The sequence below is a fragment of the Phalaenopsis equestris genome, unplaced genomic scaffold, assembly GCF_001263595.1.
Source record: "Phalaenopsis equestris unplaced genomic scaffold, ASM126359v1 Scaffold000660, whole genome shotgun sequence".
Classification (NCBI taxonomy): domain Eukaryota; kingdom Viridiplantae; phylum Streptophyta; class Magnoliopsida; order Asparagales; family Orchidaceae; genus Phalaenopsis; species Phalaenopsis equestris.
The window spans coordinates 4,900-28,499 of NW_018165100.1; the positions used below are offsets into that span (position 1 = coordinate 4,900).

General features: G+C 34.7%; 1 protein-coding gene across 1 annotated transcript in view; it reads left to right on the forward strand.

Annotated features, from left to right (window-relative positions):
• Positions 1-1,792: 1,792 nt before the first annotated feature.
• The window catches only part of LOC110030118, a 29,039-nt gene continuing 7,231 nt past the window's right edge, over positions 1,793-23,600 (forward strand). The window contains 4 exon segments of the mRNA XM_020732697.1: positions 1,793-2,053; positions 2,126-2,744; positions 2,746-3,063; positions 3,303-3,490. Coding sequence (XP_020588356.1) covers positions 1,950-2,053; positions 2,126-2,744; positions 2,746-3,063; positions 3,303-3,490 — 1,229 coding nt within the window. The 5' untranslated portion in view covers positions 1,793-1,949.

Genomic DNA, 23,600 nt, shown 5'->3' on the forward strand with positions numbered 1-23,600 from the left:
CCAGATGTTGTTCATCAGAATTATCTTTGATATGAAGCTTGGACATATCACTAGGGGACCTTTTCTTGATCTCATCATCCCCGTGTTTCTTGTTCAACTTTAATTCAGGATGCGCAATAAAACAAGAAGCAAGAATATGACCAAATATTTTGCATTTAGTACAATAATGTGGCACAAATTCTAACTCAGCAGATTGCCAATATCTATAAATTGCTTCTCCCATCCAAACAGAGTCTGGGAAATGAGTCGTGTATCTATTTCCATTAGAATCCATGCCATTGATGGCCGGTACAGTGAAGAGTAGCACGGTCCATCTTTAAAGGAAGACAAAAGATAGGGCCTAACGAATACAAGTGTGAGTATTGAAAAAATGCAGTTTAAGCCCTGAAAGGCCTAACGAATACAAATGTGAGTATTGAAAAAATGCAGTTTAAGCCCTGAAAACCTAATCTAAACCGAAATAATAGGAGGATCGTTTGATAGATTGAAAGCCGGTGTCCATTTAAAAAAATTCATATAACATCTATCGATCGAAAGTAATTCTCTCGAAAACAAGGAAGTATAATCTTCTTCTTTTTGTAATTTGATCATCAAATTACGCCCATCAATTAGTCCTACGCTCCATTTACCAACAAGTTTTAACTCAGAAAAAAAACTTGCGAATAACCTCTAGACCAGGATGAGCAAAAGAAAAATCTGCGCGCATCTGCGCGCGCGCGCCCGTGCGCATAACCAGAGTAAATTTCATCGGTTCAATAAGACGAGAAGTGTCTTGCGCTTGAAGTATAATAGCGGGTTTATCATTTTTTTCGCGACGTTTTTTTGAGAAGTCCATTTGAATCACTTTCTTCAAGAAGATCCTTGAATGAAGTAGGAAATAACACATTCGATGACTCTTTAGCGTTACCTAAAACAATATCCCCATACGAAGGCATAGTCACTCAATTAGGAGAAGCCATCAGTGCAAAAGTATAGATAAAATCCGAAAAAAATGCAGGTAAGAACACGAATCTAGGTCGAAATCATCTGTTACTTAGGTTCTCCACGCATCACCCTAAGAATCGCCCCAAGAATCGCTTCCGCCCCGATAGTTTTGCTTTCTTGACGAGACAAATCTAAAACTTTTCAAAATATTAGATTTAGGTAAGTTCAAATGTTCGTTTTGATATATTATTGGATTTGATTTGGTTCGATTGAATGGCAAACAAACAAAAGTAATTTTTTTTTTAATCAACAAAAGTTTTGTCTCTCTAATCCTTAGCATCCCCAATTTTTTTTTTTCAATTTAACTCCAAATAAAATACAAACAAATTCAGAAGTAAAAAAAAAAAAACAATTTAAAACAATTTGATTAGATTTATTTTAATTAATTAATTTATTTTAATAAGTTTGATTCAATTTGATTAGATTCATTTTAATTAATTAATTTATTTTAATAAGTTTGATTTCATTTTAAACTTAGCTTATGATTGATAAAATTCAATGAATTTGATCGTTTTTAGATTTTTTTCATAGGCTCATTTTCATGCCGAACAACCGAAATTTATCATTTACAAATCAATCACTTTTTTTCATCTATTTTCCAAATATAAAATTTATAATAAAATTTTAATCTATAATTTCAATCTAAAATTCTGAATAATTCAACTATGACGTGCAGATATACCGATTCGGTGGTACAAAACATTACGATATGATTAATTTAAATATCAACATGAATGATCAGTATCTAATTATCGGTTTTTTATTTTTTTATTTTTTGATTTTTTTTTGTTATAATCACAGTGGTGGCGCTCAATGCCATAATACTTCTGATATCCGGGTTCCGGGGTGTTCTTCGTATTTAGCTAATCGATTCCCGGGCCGAAAAGAAGAACCTCCCACCTCCGCCGATCATCGTTCAACCGACTCTTCTCCTTCGCCGCTTCGCGGACATCGCGAACAGCAAGATGTCCAAGAAGAAATTTTCCGCCGGATCCATGACTATGACGCTTAAGGATTTCCATGGCGGTTCAATTCCCTCCGAGCTCTTACTTCCTTCCGCTCCGGGCATGTAAGTCTTATCAACGCTTGTCCTCCGTTTACGAAACCCTAATGTTTTCCGTCCCGTCTTGATCTGGTGCAGCTCATCAAGGCCTCAAGATCGTCCCAGCGCCAGGATTGCCGTCCCTAACACCGCCGGCGCTGCTACTGGGGCACGCGCCGACCACCAGCGCCCACGCCCTGGCTCTTCCGGCGGGCTTCCCCGTGTCCTTGACGAGGGAGGTCCGGCTTTTCTATCTTCTCCATCATTTATTGGCCGCCACTTTGACGAGGACGAGCGCAAGCCCTTTGATTCCTCCTCCGCTCCTCGACGCCCATCAGCTGTTGCAGCGGAATCCACTCGCACTCAACCAGTCGTTGTATCTCAGACTGTCGCAATATCGGATTCCAAGCGACCGGGTTCCAGTCCGGTTGTGGCACACCATCTCTCCCCATCTGCAGGGGTATCAACTTCTTCTGCTGGGAATGCGTGGGCGGCTAGGAAGGAAGCGCTAGTTAAAGGAGCCGTGGTCTCCGAGCCACCGCTGGCCCGTCCTTCTGTGACATTGTCTGGACCTGCGGCTGCATCTAGATTTGCACAGGCTAGCGCGATTGAGAAGGTTTCGTCGGGAAGGTGGCAATCGAAGCCTACAGATGTGGAGATGATCAGATTCCAGAATGTGGAGAACTTGGATCGATGGACTGTGGACAGTCCTCCTTCCGATCTGGAATGACGAGGAAGGGAATTTGGTAAGGATTTCCTCGTATACTGGTGTGAAGGAGGGGAAGTTAGGAGGTCTTCATTCTGATGGTTTTCTACAACAGGCGAGGGTGATATCCTCTCCGTATCCTGAAATTAAGGATGCAAATACTTTTGAATTTCAGTCTGATTTGTCTCATCCAGTGTCTCATGAGTTTAAAGTAGCTGCATCGCAGCATCAGCATACTCTGGATGATGCTTCGGAGAGGCCAAAGCTGAAGTTGCTTCCAAGGACAAAGCCATTGGAGCCCTCTGATCTAAAGTTATTAGAGGACAAGCAGGTAGTGGTTTCTTTTGGTTTTATCTTGTATAAGTGGATAATAGTTTGAGCATTGTTCTAGATTCCTAAGAAAATCAGTTATCAACACAATCCATCAAATTGGCCATTTTCAATTAATTTGTTGCGATTGCTTACATGTGTTTAATCCAACTTTGAAGGGGATTGAGCCATGGATATTTTAGAACTGCTTTGCATCTGATCTAATGTTTATATTTGATTATGAAGAAACTTTTCTTGCAGGGATATCTACATGCAACTAGTTTGATGCATGCGGAAGAACCTCAAGAAATGCGTAGAACTGTGGGTAAGATAAAGTCGGAGTCAGTTGGAGCTGATTCTGTGAGTCGGCCAGTTGAGCGTCCAAAATTGAATCTGAAACCCCGCACACAGCCCATTGAACAGCATGATGAAATTTCTGAGAAGGAGAGGTCTGTGATTATTCTTGTTTAGATTACAGCTGTTACTAATTTTTGGAACTCATGAATAGGTATGATATTGTCTATTATGGTATTCCTTGATTCAATTTTCTTTATTACTTGGTTTTTCTGGTACCCGTTTACATCTTGTCAGACCACAATTTATCAAAATTATGGAAGGTAGTATATTCCTTCAAATTAGATCTAGGCTAAAAAATTAAGATTTATATCCAATAGATCTTAACTTTATATAAACATATATGGTTTTTAACGTTATTTATTGACTTGGAGATTGTTTGGTTAGCTGCAGAAGGAGTGCAATGCATTCCTTTTGCAGGAGTTTTGGAAGTCCAGATGTTTGGTTAGAAAAATTCCAAATGTAGTGCATTTGGAATTCATTCCTCTGTTCATTTTAAATGTATTTGGAATTCGTTTGATTTAAGCGAATTTCAAATACACGGTTTTATGAAAAGTATTGCAGGCCGTCATCGCATGCCTACAATCAACACCCTCTTGCCACCTCCTATCACCGGTGCGGCCTACCACCCAAATGCCACTGACGCTACCTACGACTTGCTACCAACGCCACCTACCATGCTTAATGAGTGTTTATCTTTGATCGGGCTATAATTTTGTCTCCTTTTATTGATCATTGATTCATGTATTAAGTAGAAATTTCCTTCTTCATGGTTTAAATGTCATCAATACATTCAACACTTCTATTTGCTTACCATAATGGAATTGCATGTTGTCACTGTCCTCCTAAACACTAACGAGATAAGCAAAATAAATAAATAAATAATAAATCTTTAAATTTTTTAAGTAACACAACTGAAACATAAAAAAAATCCTTTATCATTAACTTGGATAATTTGAATATAAAAAATCAATGGCCATTGATCTAATCTATACCGAAAACTACCCTCTAATCAAATAGCAAGTGACTAGTTAGTTTTTAATCCGACCAGAGTATTTCTTCTCTCCGTGATCATTGATCCGAATATAAGGAGATGAATGGTCGCCACAAATAGCCATGCTTGACCAAAACTTAATAACTTTGTTGTCATTAGGTATGAATAACTTTATTGTAATGAGATATCAAAAGGTATAGCTGTCATATGATTTCTCCTAGGGCTGTGAAATCAGTTTGAAGATCGTTAATCACTCGATAATTAAAGTGATTTTTGGCTCAGATCGAAATAAGATCAAATAATTTGAGCTAAGATATGTGTCACAGCCAAAATCTTAAGTTCAGATTTGATCTGATTTTGATTCGCTGTGGATCAAATCGAACAGCTCACGATTCAAGTCAAATGTAGTGACATTTCAGTAAGGTGGAGCTGCGGAACGGCTGACTTTGGCACAATCAGGATCAGATGGTCGGGATTACATTGTGCGGTTCACTTAATTGTGTTAACCCTGAACTTATGCTCCACAGCTGCCCTTGCTCATTCCCAATTCGAAAAAATCTTTCAACCCTCCTAGACTTATCCTTTCTTCGTCTCTCTGTCACTCATTCTCTACATCCATCCGTCTCTCCCTTCCTCGGCGTGTCGGCACTCATGATATCCTTATTTCATCTTTGTAATCAATTGGTTGTGTGTCACCTGCGGCTTATGATCTAAATTGCCTGTGATCTATCTTGCTATCACCTCTCTGTACCTCTGATTCTCTTTCACTAGCCCTAGCTCTGGTTGGTGCTCCTAACATGTTCGTTAATACTATCTTATTTTGGATTAGGGTCCCTTGCATATGCATTCAATAAAAAATGTCATTCAAGCCAACTCAAAAATCGTTCGATTTCAATTATGAGCCGGATCCATAAGCCGATTTTGATCCATAAACTACCATTTCGATCTAATTTTGAGCCAGCCTTGGATCGGCTTGAAATCAGATCATTCGCAACCCTAAATTTGCCATTGTCAACATACCCTTGAACTGTAGCAAGAGAAAGATAGGGTGTAGGCGCATCAACAAAAAAAGAAGATATTCAATAGAGTTGCATCTATTACTCTGTAACCCAAATATGTTAACCACCAAAAACATTGAAAAAAATAAATTTATATGATAAAGGAGTTTAAAAAATTATCTATTATATTAATTCTCAAGGATACTATCCAAAGAGGTCAGAAAATAGTACTTTGTTAGTCCATGAGAGACATAAACTAAATAAGAGATCATATAGATACATTGGTGCGTCAACCAACCAATCACTACACCATTAACATAAAAATTTACAAAATTGTGTAAAAATGGATCATGGAATGAGATTAAAACCCTTAATTCTTTCAAGTTATAAGTGTCTGCTTATCAATCTAGATAAGCTTTCATCATCAAAATGTCTCCAAGCCTTCATAGTTTTCTTAACTCCAAACCACCTTATTTTTTAATCCAATTAATGCATAATATTCCATTTCACATGAATCTAGGGATGATCTAATGGACAAAAAAATCAAAATAAATCGTATGTATGCATATATATATATATATATATATATATATATATAAAGTCAGAAAATTCAACTGTCATAGTCATGACTATGGATAAATGGACAAAACTATCAACCTTAGGCCATCCTTGAGCTTACTTCATATTGTTATTTCATAAAAGCATGCCAGTCCATTAATATTCAAGTTTGCACCAAGAAGGGGCGTGTTATATTGGCGCCTAGCTTAAAGGCAAATTTGTATTTTGTATGTCTAAGGAAATTTAGTCTTTTATTATTGTTGTTGTCGGGTATAAATAGACTTGTTGTGTCTGAGGCTAGGTTTATGCATGAGACTGAGTTGTGAGTCTTAGGTTTAGGGTTTATGAGATATTTCTTACCTCTCAAATTGTAAGAATTAAGAGAGTTCACCTATGTCTCTATTAATAAGTGTTTATATTTATATTCTTATTGAGTTGTTTGAATTATGAAAGAAATATTGTGTTTTCCCTAATTTTTATAAGAAAATGTGCCAATTTTGAAGTTTGATCACATCAAATTGGCATCACAACAGTCTATTCTGGGAATCAAAGAAAAATGATTGAGCATGGAGAGCTAGATTTTCAATCGATGACGTGATCTAGGCATATAGTGAATCCTCAAAAAGATTGCAGCTTGTCGAGACGTGAAACTCATGTTTGAATCCTCCCTAAGTGATACAACACGATCCCACACTTTCTTGACCAAACCCTGCGATATAATCGCGATCATAGCTTATTGGGAAGGCGACGACAAGACCGAACCCAAGCGATACAGTCGTGATCATTACTTGCTTGGAAGGCAACGAAGGGCTCGCGATTTACAAAAGAAGGAAACAACGAGTTTAGGACACTCGTCGGTCCGCACTATCATAACTGAACCCTGTGATACAGTCAATCAAAGCTTATTGAGATACAATCGCGATCAGGGTAGGTTGTTTGTCGCCTTCATGACCAACCCTATGATACAGTTGCAATCATAACTTGCGGGGAAGGTGATGACGAGACCTTATTGATCCTGACAGAAGGCTTGTGATACAATAGCGGTTCGAGTTACCTGGGAAACAAAAGGGATTATGGCTTACATTCATCACGGTCTCACTGAATCGCGTGAAAAAGACTAGATCAGATCAAAACTAGCGGGGAAGACTACGACGGGATCGTGTGTGCCCTAATTGTGATCCTAGAAGTCAACCACTAGATTCAGAATCAAGCATTCCCTAGTGACAGGGCATAATAGCAACCAAGAAAGTAGATGATTTGGACAAAAAATTATAGGAAGAGATGAGTCAAATCATATTTAGAAGGAAAGAAAGATTCACCACCATAGAGGATAGGTTCTTTTCTATGGAGAACCGACTAGAGGATCAATTCGAGAGCATCAGAGAAATTCGAAGATGTTAAAGAGGCTCATTGAGAAGCAATCTAAGACCCCACCGACAACTCAATTTGCAAACCCTAATCAAAGGTTGAATGAAGAATCTGTGGCAATATCGAAAGGAAAAGAAATCAAATGTAAGGAAAATGAGGAAAACATCCACCTTCATGAACCCTCTTTCAGGGCTCCGATTGGGGGCGGATTAGAGATTTCTAATGGAGGTAGTTAGGTTGGGCCGAAATATGGAGAAAAGATTAAGCAAGAGGTACGGAGGAGCAAGAAGAATAAAGGAGAGAAGTAGGGAGGGGATATGGCTACGATCGAAAGAGGGAATTTTGCGCTCGATACATGAGGGAAAACAATGGAGGAAGAGAAAGTTGGGGTGAAGATGTTAGAGTTAGGAATTTAAATATGTCGATCTTTGAGGGGAAAGACACACATAAATATGTGTATTAGGCGGAGCAATACTTCGGGTAAATGGGTTAGATGTGGAGGAGAAACTCATGGCAACAGGGTTAAGTTTAGAAGGGAAAGCTCTAGTCTGGTTTCAGTAGAGGGAAGCTAGATACCTGATCCATTCGTGGGAGGACTTTAAGGATTGTTTATTGGAATATTTCTGAGCAATTCAGGAAGGAGACCTACTCAAGCAATTCTATGTTTTGACTCAGGAGGAGACTGCCATTAAATACAAGAAAAGATTTGAGCTATTGTCGGGACGACTGAGGGTGATTTATGAAGCAAGATTGGAGGGAAATTTCATAAAGAGCCTAAAGCCCAACATACTGGCAAATGATGGAGCTAGCTTAGATGGTAAAGGATATAAATCAGATGAAGAAGGCTAGCAGAAGTAACGCAGATGGAACATCATACCGAACAACTGCAACCACAACGATAACAAAAGCTCAAATAGTGAAATCCTAGAGGGGGGATGCGTGGGACACGAATAATGGACCATAACCAGGAGCAACACTCAAGTTCCTTACAGATAAAAAAATTCCGGAGAAGAGAGCCAAGAGATTATGTTTTCAGTATGATGAGAAGTTTACTCCAAGACACTGTTGCAAGGACGAGGGAACAAAGGATGAAAAGGTAGAGACAGCTACGGGGAAGGACGAATACTCTCATTTTTACCACCTTGAGGACTGGGTGTCTTTTGGGGAAGGGGGGAATATTGTTACGAGTGCGTTTTCTTTTGTATGCCTAAGGGAAATGTAGACTTTTATTATGATTATTGTTGTGTAAAAATAGTCTTGTTATGGTTAAGGTTAGAGGATGCATGGGATTGAGTTGTGAGTCTCAGGTCTAGTGTTTGGGAGAGATTTTTTACCCTCGAATTGTAAGAATTGGGATAGATCTCCTCCTCTCGAATTATAGGTGCTTATCTTTTGTATTTGTGTAAATTGTTGGGATTATTGAAACAAAAATTGTGTTTGGCCAAATTTTCTTTGGAAAGATGTTTCGATTTTTATGAGGAATAGTACCATAAAAACCATATAAAGTTAATTTATTTGCTTCTATACTTCCATTAATAATTTTAACTCAGAAATCACTTACATATAGATCTCGTCTTGAAACCAAATTAATTTTTCAAAATTAACATATTTTTTTTAAATATATGGTCATTTTTGCTCTCATAGCTTCATTTTTGAATTCATAATGTTGATTCCTTTATAATCAACATAATTTTTAAGATCATTGTTTCGAAAAATTAGTATTGATGTTTCTCTTCTATTGTTTGACATCTTGTTTTTCTGAAAAAATCCATTATAAAGATTTACTAATTGCATCACAATGATGTCCATCTCAAATTCTCAAATTTGAGTACATCTCATTAATTTGTAAGGCTTTTTTTATGTGTAAAGTCAACTTTTTGGATTAATTTATTAGATTTCTTATCTTTTTTGCTTATTATGCTCTTCATAAATAATTTGTTTTTCTGAGTATTTTCATTCTGTTATCTTTGCTTCTAATGTATTTAACTTAATCATAAAGAAGATAATTCTATGTGGGATAAATTAACAAAAACTATTAAACAAGTGATAAAAGAGGACTTGAAGAATCAAAATGAAAAACTTTTATAAATAAAAATAGTTGGCCGTGGAATAATAATATGCAAAAAAATAAAATATAAGAAGTTATGTCATAAAAACCGTAGAATAATAATATGCCAAAAAAATAAAATATAAGAAGTTATGTCATAAAAATTAGTTTAAATGTCAAAGCCTAGAGAATTGAGAAAAATATAATGGCTTCTGGGGAGTTTAAGAGAACAATTTGTGATGCGGAGATTTTTTGTTTTAAGTTATCTTTATAATAGATGATAAAAATGATGAAAATCATATGTATAAACTAGCTAAACAAAGATAAAAGAAAAATAAAGATTTAATTCAAGTAATTTGTATTAAAGATGAAAATTAAAGTGTTTTTCTTAGATGGAGATATTCAATATAGGTATAAGAGTTATTTTGATAAATTTTTCAATGAAATTTCTGAAAAGAAAATCGATCTTAGTGATCTTAATATTGTTAATAATAATTAAACTTTTTATTTTTATCTTCGTATTAGTAAAAAAGAAGTTGATGATATCCCAATTGAAGTGTGGAAGTATATAGGAGTTTCTTGGCTTACTAAACTCTTTAATATTATTTTAAAAATTAAAAAGGTACAGGAGGAGTGGAAGAAGAGTATTTTGGTCCCATTTTTAAGAATAAAGGGGGTGCTTAAGAGTGTAAATTTTAGAGGAAATAAGTTAATAAGTCATATTTTAAAATAATGGGAGAGTGTAATTGAACATATATAATCAATGATTTCTATCTGGCAATAAGTTATAAAAATGATTTCTCATAATCAATTTTGATTTATATCTGTCAAGTCTATTATGACAGCTATATATTTATTGAGAGGTTTGATAGAGAGGTACTAAGAAAGTAAGGAGAATCTACATATGATTTTTATTGATTTAGAAAGAGCTTATGATAAGGAAAAATTTCTATAAATAAAAATAATTGGTGGAATAATAATTTACAAGAAAAAATAAAATATAATAAATTATGTTAGAAAAATTGATTTAAATATAAAAGCTGAGAGAATTGAGAAAAATACAAAATAACCCGTAGGAGTCTAAGGGAACAATATGTGACATTGAAAATTATGCATTGAATGATCTATATAGTAGATTATATGCTAAAGATGTTGAAATATATATATATATATATATATATATATATATATAAAATAGACACACAAAGAGAAGCCAAACAAAGAGAAAAAAAGTTATTATTTACCTCGAGGAAAGTGTATTAAAGAAGAAAATCAAAAAATGCTTTTCTAAGAAAAAAGATATTCAACATAGATGAGTGAGTTATTTTGATAAATTTTTCAATGATGTTTCTGAAAAGACGATCTATCATAGCGATGTTAATATCGTTATAATAATAAAATATTTCATTTTAACCATCACATTGCCAAACAAAGAGGAAAAAAAGTTATTATTTACCTCGAGGAAAGTGTATTAAAGAAGAAAATCAAAAAGTGCTTTTCTAAGAAAAAAGATATTCAACATAGATGAGTGAGTTATTTTGATAAATTTTTCAATGATGTTTCTGAAAAGACGATCTATCATAGCGATGTTAATATCGTTATAATAATAAAATATTTCATTTTAACCATCACATTGGTACAAAAAAGTTTATGGTGTTTTAAAGAAAATCAAGGGTGGAAAGTCTGTAGAACCTGATAATATCCCAATTGAAATATTTAGGAGATTTGAGAGATTCTGGTTTACAAAATTCTTTAATATTATTTTAAAAGCTAAAAAGAAACCTGAGGAGTGGAGGAAGAGTGTTTTGTTCCCTATTTTTAAGAATAAAGGTGATGCAAAAGTGTGTAAAGTTTTGTTCCCCATTTTTAAGAATAAAGGTGATGCAAAAGTGTGTAAATTATAGATGGATTAAGTTGATGTGTCATTAAAATTATGGGATAGGGTAAGTACAGAAAGAATAAGGAGGATCTACATATGATTTTTATTGATTTAGAAAAAGCATACGATAGGGTTCTAAGACATATCTTTTGGAGAGTTTTAGAGAAGAAAAGTGTTGATATGAATTATATTCAAGTCATTAAATATATGTATATTAGAATTGTTATTTGTGTTTGAATAGGAGGATTGATCAAATATTTTTCTATTTCAGTTGGATTACATCAGGGATCGACTTTAAGCCCATTTCTTTTTTGCTTTAGTTATGGATGCTTTCACTGGACATTTACAGTAAGATGTAACTTTGTGTATGCTTTTCACTATTGATATCATTCTTGTGGATAAGACTAGAGAAAAAAACTCATGAAAAGCTCAAATTATGGAGGTCTACTTTGGTGTCTAAAGGCCTCGTTTGACTAGAACTGAAACTGAATACTAGGAATGTAATTTTAGTAGCAGTAGCTCTAGTGAAAGGGTTGTAATTATGAGTGATCAAATTATTAGAAGGTGTGAATGTTTTAGATATCTTGGGTCTATTGTTCAAAGTGATGGTGATATAGATGGGTATGTTATTAGTAGAATTCAAGTTGGTAGAATTAAGTGGCAAGTTGGTTGTTTAAGTGGAGGAATGTTTTGCTTCTGGCCTATTATGTGATAGTACCGCATAGACTGAAAGGAAAATTTTATAAGATGGTGCTGAGACTTGCAATGCTGAATGACGCAAAATGTTGGCCTTTAAAAGTGAAGCATAAAACTAAGTTTTGCTGAGATGAGAATGCTTAGATGGATGAGTGACTTTACACTTAGAGACATTGAAAAATGAATATATCTGTGATAGGGTTGGTATAACTCCAGTGGCGGACAAAATTAGAGAAAGTCATCATAGATGTTTTGGTCATATTAAACGTCAACCATTTGATGATCTGAAAAATGAATATATCTATGATAGGGTTGGTATAACTCCAGTGGCGGACAAAATTTGAAAAATGAATATATCTGTGATAGGGTTGGTATAACTCCAGTGGCGGACAAAATTAGAGAGAGTCGTTTTAGATGGTTTGGTGTAGACGTAGAAAGACTTGGGCTTATTGATTAAAAAATGATCTTAATTTATTAGAATTAAATTAAAATATGACAGTCTATAGGATGCAATGGAGAAAAAGAATTCATGTAACCGACCCCACGTATTGGGATTAAGGCTTGGCGTTGTTGTTGTTGTTGTAGAAAAAGCTCACGATAAGGTTCAAAAAGAAGTTCTTTGATGAGTTTTAGAGAAGAAAGGTGTTGATCTGACTTATATTAAAGGCATTAAAGATATGTATACTAGAGTTGTTTTTTTCAAATAGGAGGAGGTTTGACCAAGTATTTTTCTATTTCAGTCGAATTGCATTAGGGATCGTCTATAAGCCCATATCTTTTTGTGTTAGTTATGGATGCTACATTTACAGGAGGATGTACCTTGGTGTATGCTTTTCAGAGATGATATCCTTCTTGTGGATAAAACTAGAAAAAGAGTTTAGGGAAAACTTGAATTATGAAGGTCTGGAGTCTAAATGCTTTCGTTTGAGTAGATCTAAAATTGAATACATGTAATGTAATTTTAAGTCGTAGTAGCTCTAGTGGTAGAATTGTAACTTTAAAATGTGTGAATGTTCTTGATATCTCCGGTCTATTGTTCAGAGTGATGGTGATATAGATGAGGATGTTATTAGTAGAATTCAGGTTGTTTGGTTGAAATGGAGGAATGCATTGGGCCTTTTGTGTGATAGAAAAGTAATGCGTAGACTTAAAGGAAAACTTTATAAGAAGGTGGTGAGACTTACAATGCTTTATGGCACAAAATGTTGGCCTTTAAAAGAGAAGCATAAAACAAGATAAGTGGTGCTGAGATGAGAATGCTTAGGGGGATTAGTGGCTTGACACTTTAGAGACAAAATGCAAAATGAATATATCCGTGAAAGGGTTGTTGTAGCTCTGTGGTAGACATTCCAGTGGTAGAGATGATTAGAGAGTGTCGGCTTAGTTGGCTTGGTCACCTTAAACGTGATGATTCAGTTAGGAGAGTATATGTTTAGATTCAACTTATGTTAAGAAAGGTTGAGGTATACCTAAATAGACTTGGTCCTATTGTATAAAAAATGATCTTAATCTATTAGGATTAAATGAAAATATGACACTCAATAGGACACAATGGAGAAAAAAGATTCAAGTAGCCGACCCCACTTCTGGGATAAAGGCTTGTTGTTGGCGATTGTTGTATGATGTCTCAAAATAATATGTACAATATCTCTTGGCATCTTTATTTTAAACTAAGGTTCCAGTATCTTTGTTTCTAATGTATTTAACCTGATCAATGTTGTAAGAATTCTATCTCTTGGTGTTGTTATTTTTATGGTATTCTTAGTACCAATTCTATTATATAATTAATCAAAAGTTGTAGCTGTTATTTTGCTTATTGCTTTTTTTGCAAGTTTCTTTTTTTAAAAAAAATCAATATAAGCTTTGGCAGCCACTCGTTATAAGTTAATTTTGGCCTAACCCAACTTTGCATCTTCTCAATCTACCATAAGGTTGATTATTATGTATGAAACTCAGATCTTGTTAGATAATCACTTGAATTTTGATCAAATTTGAATTAAAATGGATTTGCTTCAACTCAATGTTGGGTCACTTGAAGTTAATTTGATTTTGCACAATATATAGTGTAATGCATGGTATGCATGTCTTATTACATATATACATATATGTATACTCGCTTTAATTTATTATAATAAAACATATTAAATTAAAAAACTTGATAAAAAAGCTTGAGATTTGACTGAAGATCAATTCTTCTTGGCTTGACTTTGAGTTTGGCTTTAGCTGAGATTGAAATATTCAAATTTGAATTGAGGTAATTTTACTCGATATCACCCCTTCCCTACTTTACTAATAAGTTTCCTTGCTAGTACTCAATTTATTTTTAGAGTTTCTTAAAGCTTCTACAATAGAATTCCTTTTTAAACTAGTTAACTTAGATTTTCCTTTACTAAAGAATTTTAATTTATCTATTTTATTAAGTTAAATTTGAATGATTGGTAGAATTTCAAATTTGATTATCTTATAATTAGGCAATTATGCAAAATTATTTCCTTACTCTAGATATACATTCTTAACTTCTACTCTATGTTGCGTTACCAAATTATATGGAGAATCATACGACAATCTTTGCAAATAGTTATATTTCTTCTATATAAAAATTGATTTTTTTTCCTTGTGATTTTTGTGCTGTACTTTTGAATGCAATAAAATCTTTTTTCTCTTAAGGAAATGTTTGTTATTGCAATATCATAGGTTGCCATAAAATTAAGTATAGCTTCTCCTAGTGTATTTCTATATCCTATTTTAGGCCCATCGTGAATCTTATCAACTCATCTTATTAAAAGCTAAATCACATTTGCTATTTCCATCAAATGTTTTTTTTTTCAAGAAGTCATTGTAATAATTCTTCCATTTTCTCGAAATTGTGAAGTTCAATTTGAATGATTGGCAGACTTTCAAATTTGATCCTCTTATAATTAGGCAATTATTTATAATTATTTCCTTACTCTAGATATACATTCTTAACTTTTACTCTATGTTGTGTTGCCAAATTATATTAAGAATCATATGACAATCTTTGCAAATAATTTTATTTCTTCTATATAAAAATTGATCCTTTTTTTGTGATTTTTTTGTTCTACTTTGAATGTAATAAAATCTTTTTTCTCTTAAAGTACATGCTTGTTATTGCAATGTCATAGGTTGCTATAAAATCAAGTATTGCTTCGCCCAGTGTATTTCTTTATCCTATTTTTATGCCCATCATGAATCTTATCATAGCTCATCTTATTAGAAGCTAAATCACATTTGCCATTTCCATTAAATGTTTTTTTTTTCAAGAAGACATTGTAGTAATTATTTTATCTTTCTCGAAATTATTTTTTTCATAACTATAAAATGCCACTTGAGGAACATAATGTTAGGCAGATGCCTACAATACCGTTTGCCTCATACTCCAATGGGTCAACACCAAGTCCACCAAGTTAGTTTGAAGACTGATGTCAGGCATAAGAATAAAAGGGAAATTGTCAGACACCAAGTCCACCAAGTTAGTCTGATGTCAGGCATAAGAATAAAAGGGAAATTGTCATTTGTTTGTTATTATTGTGGGTTATAAATAAGGCTAATATGTTTAGGGTTGGGGGGATTTGTGATTGCTGTCCTGAACCTTAGGATTAAGATTTAAGAGAGATCTCCTATCTCTCGAATTATGAGTGTTAATTATTTATATAATTGAGTTGTGTTCTTTTACATTTGTGAAGTAAAATATTTTATTTTGTCCTAATATATATGAAAGCTTGTCTCTTTCCTATCAAATTGGTATCCAAGCATTAGATCCTTGGGTAGACAACGATGGGATCGCGATGTAGAGGAGATCCGTCACCTTCGTGATTGAACATAGCGATACAGTCGCGATTCAAGTTAATCGAGAAGCCAACGATGGGATCATAATGCATTACAGATCGACAAGATCGGCTTTTTGGCTAAACCTCGCGATACAATCATCTTTGTGACCAAACATCGCGATACAATCATAATTTGAGCTAGATGGCAAGACAACGACAAAATCGCAATACATTGCAAATTAACGTGATTGCTTTAGTGATCAAATCTCACGATAGAGTTACCTTCGTGTCAAAAGCTTGCAATGCAGTTGCAATTTGAGCTAGCTTGGAAGCCAACGGCGGGATCATATCGTACAGGGTTCCGCCTTCTTGATAGAACCTGACAATGCAATCGTGATTCAAGCTAGCTCGGAAGCTACACAAAAGTTTTGCTTTTGTGATCTAAAACCGTCCACGGAGTAATGGTGCCTCAGAAAGTAAATGCCTTTTGAGGAGAAATTAGAGGGAGAGGAGTCAAACTAGATCTGGAATAGAGGGACGATTCTCATCCATCGAGGGGAAATTCATGGCCTTAGAAGAAATAATGAAGGAGATCATTGAATTTCATGCAAATTCTCCGCTACTCGCTGCGGGATCGAGCGACGGCATCTAGAGTGGAGGCGAGCAACAAAAATTGGAAAAATTCATACCGAATCAGGGCAATGACGCTGCTTTAAGAGGATTTGGAGTCCCGGGATCTAGGGAACGAATCAAGAGCGAACTCGAGTGACAAAAATTTTAAGGAATATCGTGACATCCGGACGGTTGTAACAAACTAAAGCAGGCATGATAGAGCGAATGAGTCTGGAGCAAATTCGAGTGGCAACATCTAGAGCGAATTTCTCATCTGGAGGTTTGGAATGAGCGACAGTAGACATAACAGGAGAACATGCAATTTGCGGCTAGTAAAGATGGATTCAAGTGATTTTGGCCTGGAACAGGGACTCACGGTGGGTGGGACACTGATGGAGGATTGCATCCAACTTCAACATCATTTTTTGCTATGGCAGCCTTCCAGACAGAAAGTGATTCACTATGGGGACGAGCAAGTTGATTATGGGGTCAACCAGACTTATGGAAGAAGTAAAATTAATATGGGTTTAGAAAGGGTACTCAACACCTGCTTCATAAGTGTAACGCGCTTTGGTCGAGGAAATTGGGGAGGAAACTCATGAATAAAAAAACTGAAGATGACAATTTTTGAAGGACAAGATGCCTATGATTGTGTTTATCGCTTGGGGAGATACTTTACTGTTAATGGGCTGACGAAGGAAGAAAAATTGGTGGCAACGACCTATGTTTGGAAGGGAAGACTGGTGTGGTGTCAATGAAGAGAATAACACGAGCCAAATAAAACTTGAGAAGAATTGAAAGAACTATTGTCGGAGCATTTTTGAACCATGCGTGATGGAGATTTATTCGAGAAATATTTTGCATTGGTTTAGGATTAGGCCATTATGGATTATAGGTGAAAATTTGGGATGCTATCTGATTGTTTAAGAAGGATATCAAGAGTAGTGTAGAAGGAAACTTCATCAAAGGGTTGAAGCTAAATGTTTGATTAACAGTTATTAGTTGAGGCCGCTGGGATTGGGAGAAATTATGGAATTAGTGTAGTTGATTGAAGATAAAAATGCAATAGAACGGAATAGTAGTAGCATCATAAATGGAACGTCTTACCAAAATGCTACAACCACAACTATACCAAAAACTCAAACAGTGGGATTCTAGGGAGAAGCGCCATAGGATAGGAATAATGGGTAATGATCGGGGGCGTCATTCAAACGCCTTATAGAAATAGAAATTCAAAAGAAGCAAACTAATGGATTATGTTTTTATTGTGATGATTGTGTGAAAAGGAGGAGGTAGGGGATGAAGAAACATAAGAAGTTGTGGTGGAGGGAGAGGAGTAACACCCTACTTGGATGTGACCAAAGTCTCATTGAACTCGTTGGTGGGGTTAACACCAAACCACACAATGAATTTTTGTGGATAGATCTGTGAGCAGGATGCAGTGGTGTTGACAGATAGTGGGGCCACCAAGTAGTGGTTGAAATAAGAGGTTTTGGAGTCATGATGGGGACAAGACATAGAGCAGAGGAGTTTGTAAAATGGTGATTTTAACACTGTAAGGTATCCAGGTGATGAAGGATTTTCTTCCCTTAGATTTAAGGATCACTGACGTGTTATTGGTTATGAACTGGTTGCAACCTTTAGATGAAACTAAAATGAATTGAAAATTCTTGGCAATGGAGCTTCAGGAGGGAGACAAGTTGGTGTTCGTAGTGACCCTAGTTTGTGCAAGACCTTGGTGATGCTCAAGGCTATGGTTAGGGCAATATAGAATACATAGTTGGGATTCTTGACTGAGTTGCATAACATAGAAGAGACGTATGACATGGAGTTGGCAGAGATTCTAGCACTCATCCAACTTCTATAACAACTTGAATAAGTTTTTCAGTTGTCACAAGATTTGTTGCCTTTGAGGGAACATGAGCATACATTAACTCTGATATCGGGGATTTTTCCCATCAGTGTTTGCTACCCCTAAGTACAAAAGGATGAGATCGAGAGATTGATTCCAGAGATGTTGGAGTTCGAGATCATAAAACCTAGTATGAGGTCCTTTAATAGCCTAATCTTGCTAGTGAAGATGGGTGGGAGTTGACGGTTCTATGTGGATTATTGGCATTGAATAAGGAAACTGAATATGAAAATGTCTCCTCTTAATGATGGATGAGGTATTGGATGATTTTTTTGGGATTTTGGTATTTTTAAAAGAAACTTGAGTAAGACTGCATTTCAAACTTGTGAGATTTACTACAAGTTTCATGTTAAATGAAAAAGATTTTTAGATTATGACACCATGTGGGAGCCATGCGACTTAATCCAATAACAAAATCCTCTTTTCCACCTTGAGGATTATGTGTTTTTTATGGGAGAGGAGTAATGTTGACCGACTTCTATGGCATTGTCCGCCTCGTGCTCCATTGAGTCGACACCAAGCCCGCCAAAATAGATTGAAGATATATGCTAGGCGTAAGAATAAAATGCCAATTTAGTCATTTGTTAGTGTGGGGTATAAATAGGTCTAATATGTTTAGGGTTGGGGAATGTGTGATTGTTGTCTTGAATCTTAGGGTTGGCAATTGAGAGAGGTCGTCTGCCTCTTGAATTATATGTTTTTATATATTATGTATTTACTTTAATTGTTTTTGTGCTGGTGAAGTAAAATATTTTTTTTGTCCTAATTTATTTGAATGTTCATCCTTTTTCTATCATATAACTACTAACTTTTTTTTTTATATAATTTAACATTAATAATTATCTTAATATCAAGCTCTCTTTTGCTAATCATATTTACCTGACGATTCGATCTTTCAACTGTCATTTTGATTGATCTTTTCAAACTATCTTCTAATCCCCTGTGGAGCATAACTACTAGCTTCATTGATAATTTAACATCAAAATTTATCTTGATAACAAGCATTTTATTGCTAATCATATTCACCTTAACAGTTTGATCTTTCAATAACATTTTTTTTTTTTTAACTTTTCTGACATATAATGGTGCATAACTATCCTTGGCGTCCTTATGTTTTTTCCCTGGTCTTTTCATCCAAAATATTCAAATTCTTTACTAGAAATCTTATCTTAATTTTAAACGTAGTCAACACATTTGGTTTATGTTGTGACAGCCATTTAAGTGGAATGTCATAGCAAATTCTTGCATACGTTTCCCTATTGATTAGGCTAGGACGTCTCAACTCAGCAACACTAGTAATTTAGATTTGAATTTATTTTAATGCTTAATTATACTTTTTGAAGAAATTTCAGCTTATTTATCATGTAATTATTGTAAGATAGATGAAATTTATTCACATTATCTATTGTTTAAGCAATTAAAGAACCTAATGGGTCATAGTTATGTGTTAGATGAATTTAGGTAAGATCTGATGTATATTGTGGGCTATAATTTTAAGCAATTGGCTAATTGCTGGATGCAAATTCATGGATAGTCTAATCATCATTTTTTATGGGACATGGATTTAGTTTAATCGTCATTTTTTTATGGGGCACATGGATTTTTAAGTGAATGGGGCAAAATAATTGTGTATGTGTTTGTGTGTGTGTGTGTGAGAGAGAGAGAGAGGGGGGCAAAATAATTGTGTATGTGTGTGTGTGTGTGTGAGAGAGAGAGAGAGAGAGAGAGAGAGAGAGAGAGAGTAGAACGAATCATAGAATTATATTCGTTGCTCTGTAAATTTTTCTTTTGTAGTTTTAGCGCACATTCTATATAGAATAGGGCTTCAAAACCTCCTAAAAATAACTCAAACAAGTAAGGAAAAATATAATGCTTTCTTGCAAAATTAAAACTTAATTAAAACACGTGTAAAGGCTACAATGCAAAAATTCATTTGGACATGAATATGATTATCTGGGACGGTACAGCAATTCGTGTAGGCTAAAATAAACTCATCTTAGAAGACTAGACGACAACATGATAGTGGTAAATGTGGAAGTGGAGCTTGGGAATTCTGACCATTAGCAACAATAGGAATTTGATCACTTGCGAAGGATATAAGCTCATTGACTTTAGAAATTGATGTACGCCTTGAATCCAATCCATAATCTTGGTGAAAATACAAACTTTAGTAATGCTGTTGTGGCAATGGTGGAAGTATTAGAATTCAATCTATACAAGTGAAGAAGTTGACATTATTATAATAAATTGAGTGAAATCCTATATAATTGTCTCAATTATTTGTGGGTTATTCATATATTTTCACACTTTATGTTACAATGTATGAGCTCCAATAGGATTGTATGATGATGAAAGAAGTGAAAAAAATAAAGTTAATTAGCATAGGAACAAGTAGTAGTAGTTGAGGAATAACGCATATCTCCTCACTCTATATAGGTTATGGAGAAATAGTAATGGTTGTTGGCTTCTCAAACTCAGATGTAGCATGGTCAAGCTCGATCCTCGGGCACAAAGTCAAGCTAAGATTAACGATATCATCACACTCAAGCTTAAGCACACAAGGGGAGGGGAAACAAAAGCTTAAGCACACAAGGGGAGGGGAAACAAGGACTAGTAGAGTTGAGGTTGTACTAATTAGGTAGAGAAGTAATTAGTGCCTTTTTATTTTCTCATGGCACTAATCAAGTTTATCATCAAGTATTTTGACACGAGACCTAACATGTACTTTCTTATCAATTGGCTAGAAAATTTAGTGTTTTGTTTGGAATTTATAAAATCCACACCCCTATTTAAAAAGCATTATTGCTTACTATTGATTTGGAAGATTTGTTAGCATTAGCAAGCAAATTTTTGCTTTTGTTTTGCAAATCCTCAAGGTATGTCTTCATAAAGACGCTATCAATTAGCTTCTTGTCATCTGCCCAAGTTTCTTTGGAAGTATTCACTTTACTTTGCATTGAAGTGCCAACTTTCTCTTGACATAAAATAGCACATTTGTTATTAATAATTACAGGAGTGCAAATGCCATTGAAAAACTTAACTGTATAAGGCTTTAGTTTCAAGGCACTGTTAGCAATTGCATTCTTTCCAAACTTTGTTGTTGAAGAAATAATATTCTTTTCATTAAATTTGAGTTAACTCAAGAGGCATTGACAATAATCTTATTGAAATATTTTCTTTTTTAGTAAAAGCTGTCATGATAATCTCCTTTGAGGAAAAGACATTTTCTCATTGCTTTGAAAATGATGCTATATGTCCAAAACCAACATTTATGATTTCACATCAAAACATAAGATTGGACCTTGGAGTTGTCTCAAATATTAAAATTTTGTTATAAAATGAATACCTTGGCATCTAATTCAAATTCCCGAATGCTCCAACAATCATGCCAAATATCTCATCCATCTCATAGAGTATTTGATATAATTATTCATGTTATTTCACTAAAATGAGACGCAAATGAAGATTGCTCCACTATTGATAGGAAATGTCATCTTTATCAAGAAGTACTAGAAGCTTTTATAAATCAAATGGATGTCCTAAGCATCATTGTCATCGAGCTCATCCTTGAATTTTAAATTTTTAGCCGATATTTGCACACTTTTAATGGCATGGAGATCTTGTGATATTAGAGGCTTCTATTTTGTCCAAACGTGATGACATTCCTTGTAATATAAAAACTTTTGTAGACCAGAGACTTTCCCTAGCCTCGAAGGGACAATGAAGATTGATTCCTCTATTTTGAAGAGGTGGAGATGTGGAGGATGGTAGCAACTATCGGTTTGTAGATAGAAATAAAAACTCATTTTGAATCAGGGAGTATGAAAACGAGAGGTGCACATGAACGATTCAATAGAGGCATATATGGATTTATGGCCAAATAATTATTGCAATAATGTGAGTGCATGGAGAGCGAGCCAGGCAATGAGTAATGATTGGCTGGAACAGATCTTCAATGATTGAACTTGGATGGGATCAAACAACATTTTGAGATTGTGAGCACACTAGATTAACATGAGCACGTTCCAGTAGGATTAGAGCGGGCAATGTTGTGCTTAGTGGCACTAACCATGGAAATAGATGAATGCAAATGAGTGTGGGCTAAGTGATGATTGAATCAATTGCATAAAACAAGCTGTGACTGATGATTGTTGATGGGTTGGCTTTTATATAATTAAATAGAGGAGAAGATACATATGGAATGTTTAGAAGAGAGATCAACCTATGCTACTAAAAAATCTCATAATTTTATTCTATGCAGTTTTAGTGCGACCTTTATATACAACAAGATACTTATTGCATACCAAAAATAACTTCAATTTATATTAAAAAAAAATGGAATATGCACTACTTGTAAAACTAAAATAAAATATAATTAAAACATGTGCCAAAATTAAATAGACACATTCAAAAATAAAATTGGATAGGAATCTGTTGAACGAGATGAATTTGCATCACAAACTAATTTATAGATGCTGGGGAATTTGAAGAGATAATTATATGAAGGGTTTACGATATTATGTCTATTATGTGACCCATTTTGGCAAATCAGCATGCATATGTTTGCAACACCTATATGCTAAGTCCTTATTCAACTTCAAGTCATTAGCCTTGGATTTTCTCTTAAGTTGACGTGGGGAAGGGACATATCCAAGGAGATTAAGATTAGTAGGTCGTGAGGAATATAGGAATCAAAGGAAAGTATCATAACATTTTTCAACTGTCCAATGTTAAATTTAGATGTTATTTTGATTTTGGGTGAAATAGGTTTAAAAGTAGGAATCATTACACCATTAAAAGTAAGGATTAGAATTTATTTATTGTGTTATTCAATTTTCTAGTAATTTATGAAGTATATATTTAGCACCTCAGGCGACTCTTAATATGAACAAATAAAAAGATTTATCTTGTCAACCACAATAGCTATGATAAAGCTGATGATGATGAGGTGGATGGCGTTTTAGGGTCTTGGTTATATTGAGCTTCTATAGCCTCACCATCTCCAACTCATTTTTACTATCAACTCATGCCATGATACTTGTGGCTTCTTTTCACCTTTGTTGCATTTGGATGAATTGTAGCATTCTCCCTAAATTATGGGTGATTGGCCTTCATGATTTGTTGTTCACCTTCATTTTTTGGATTTCTTACCTCACATTACTTCTATTCATGTTACCATATTTGACAATCTCTACATTTGATTATTAATATTATTAGGACTGCTTTGAGCAATGGGTAGGGATTGTATGAGGGGATTGTGTGCAAATAATGGTTTAAGGCTTTTTATTGACATAATATGCCAATCTGACCTCAAAATTGACACTCTTTTTTAGAAAAATTAGGGAAAACACAA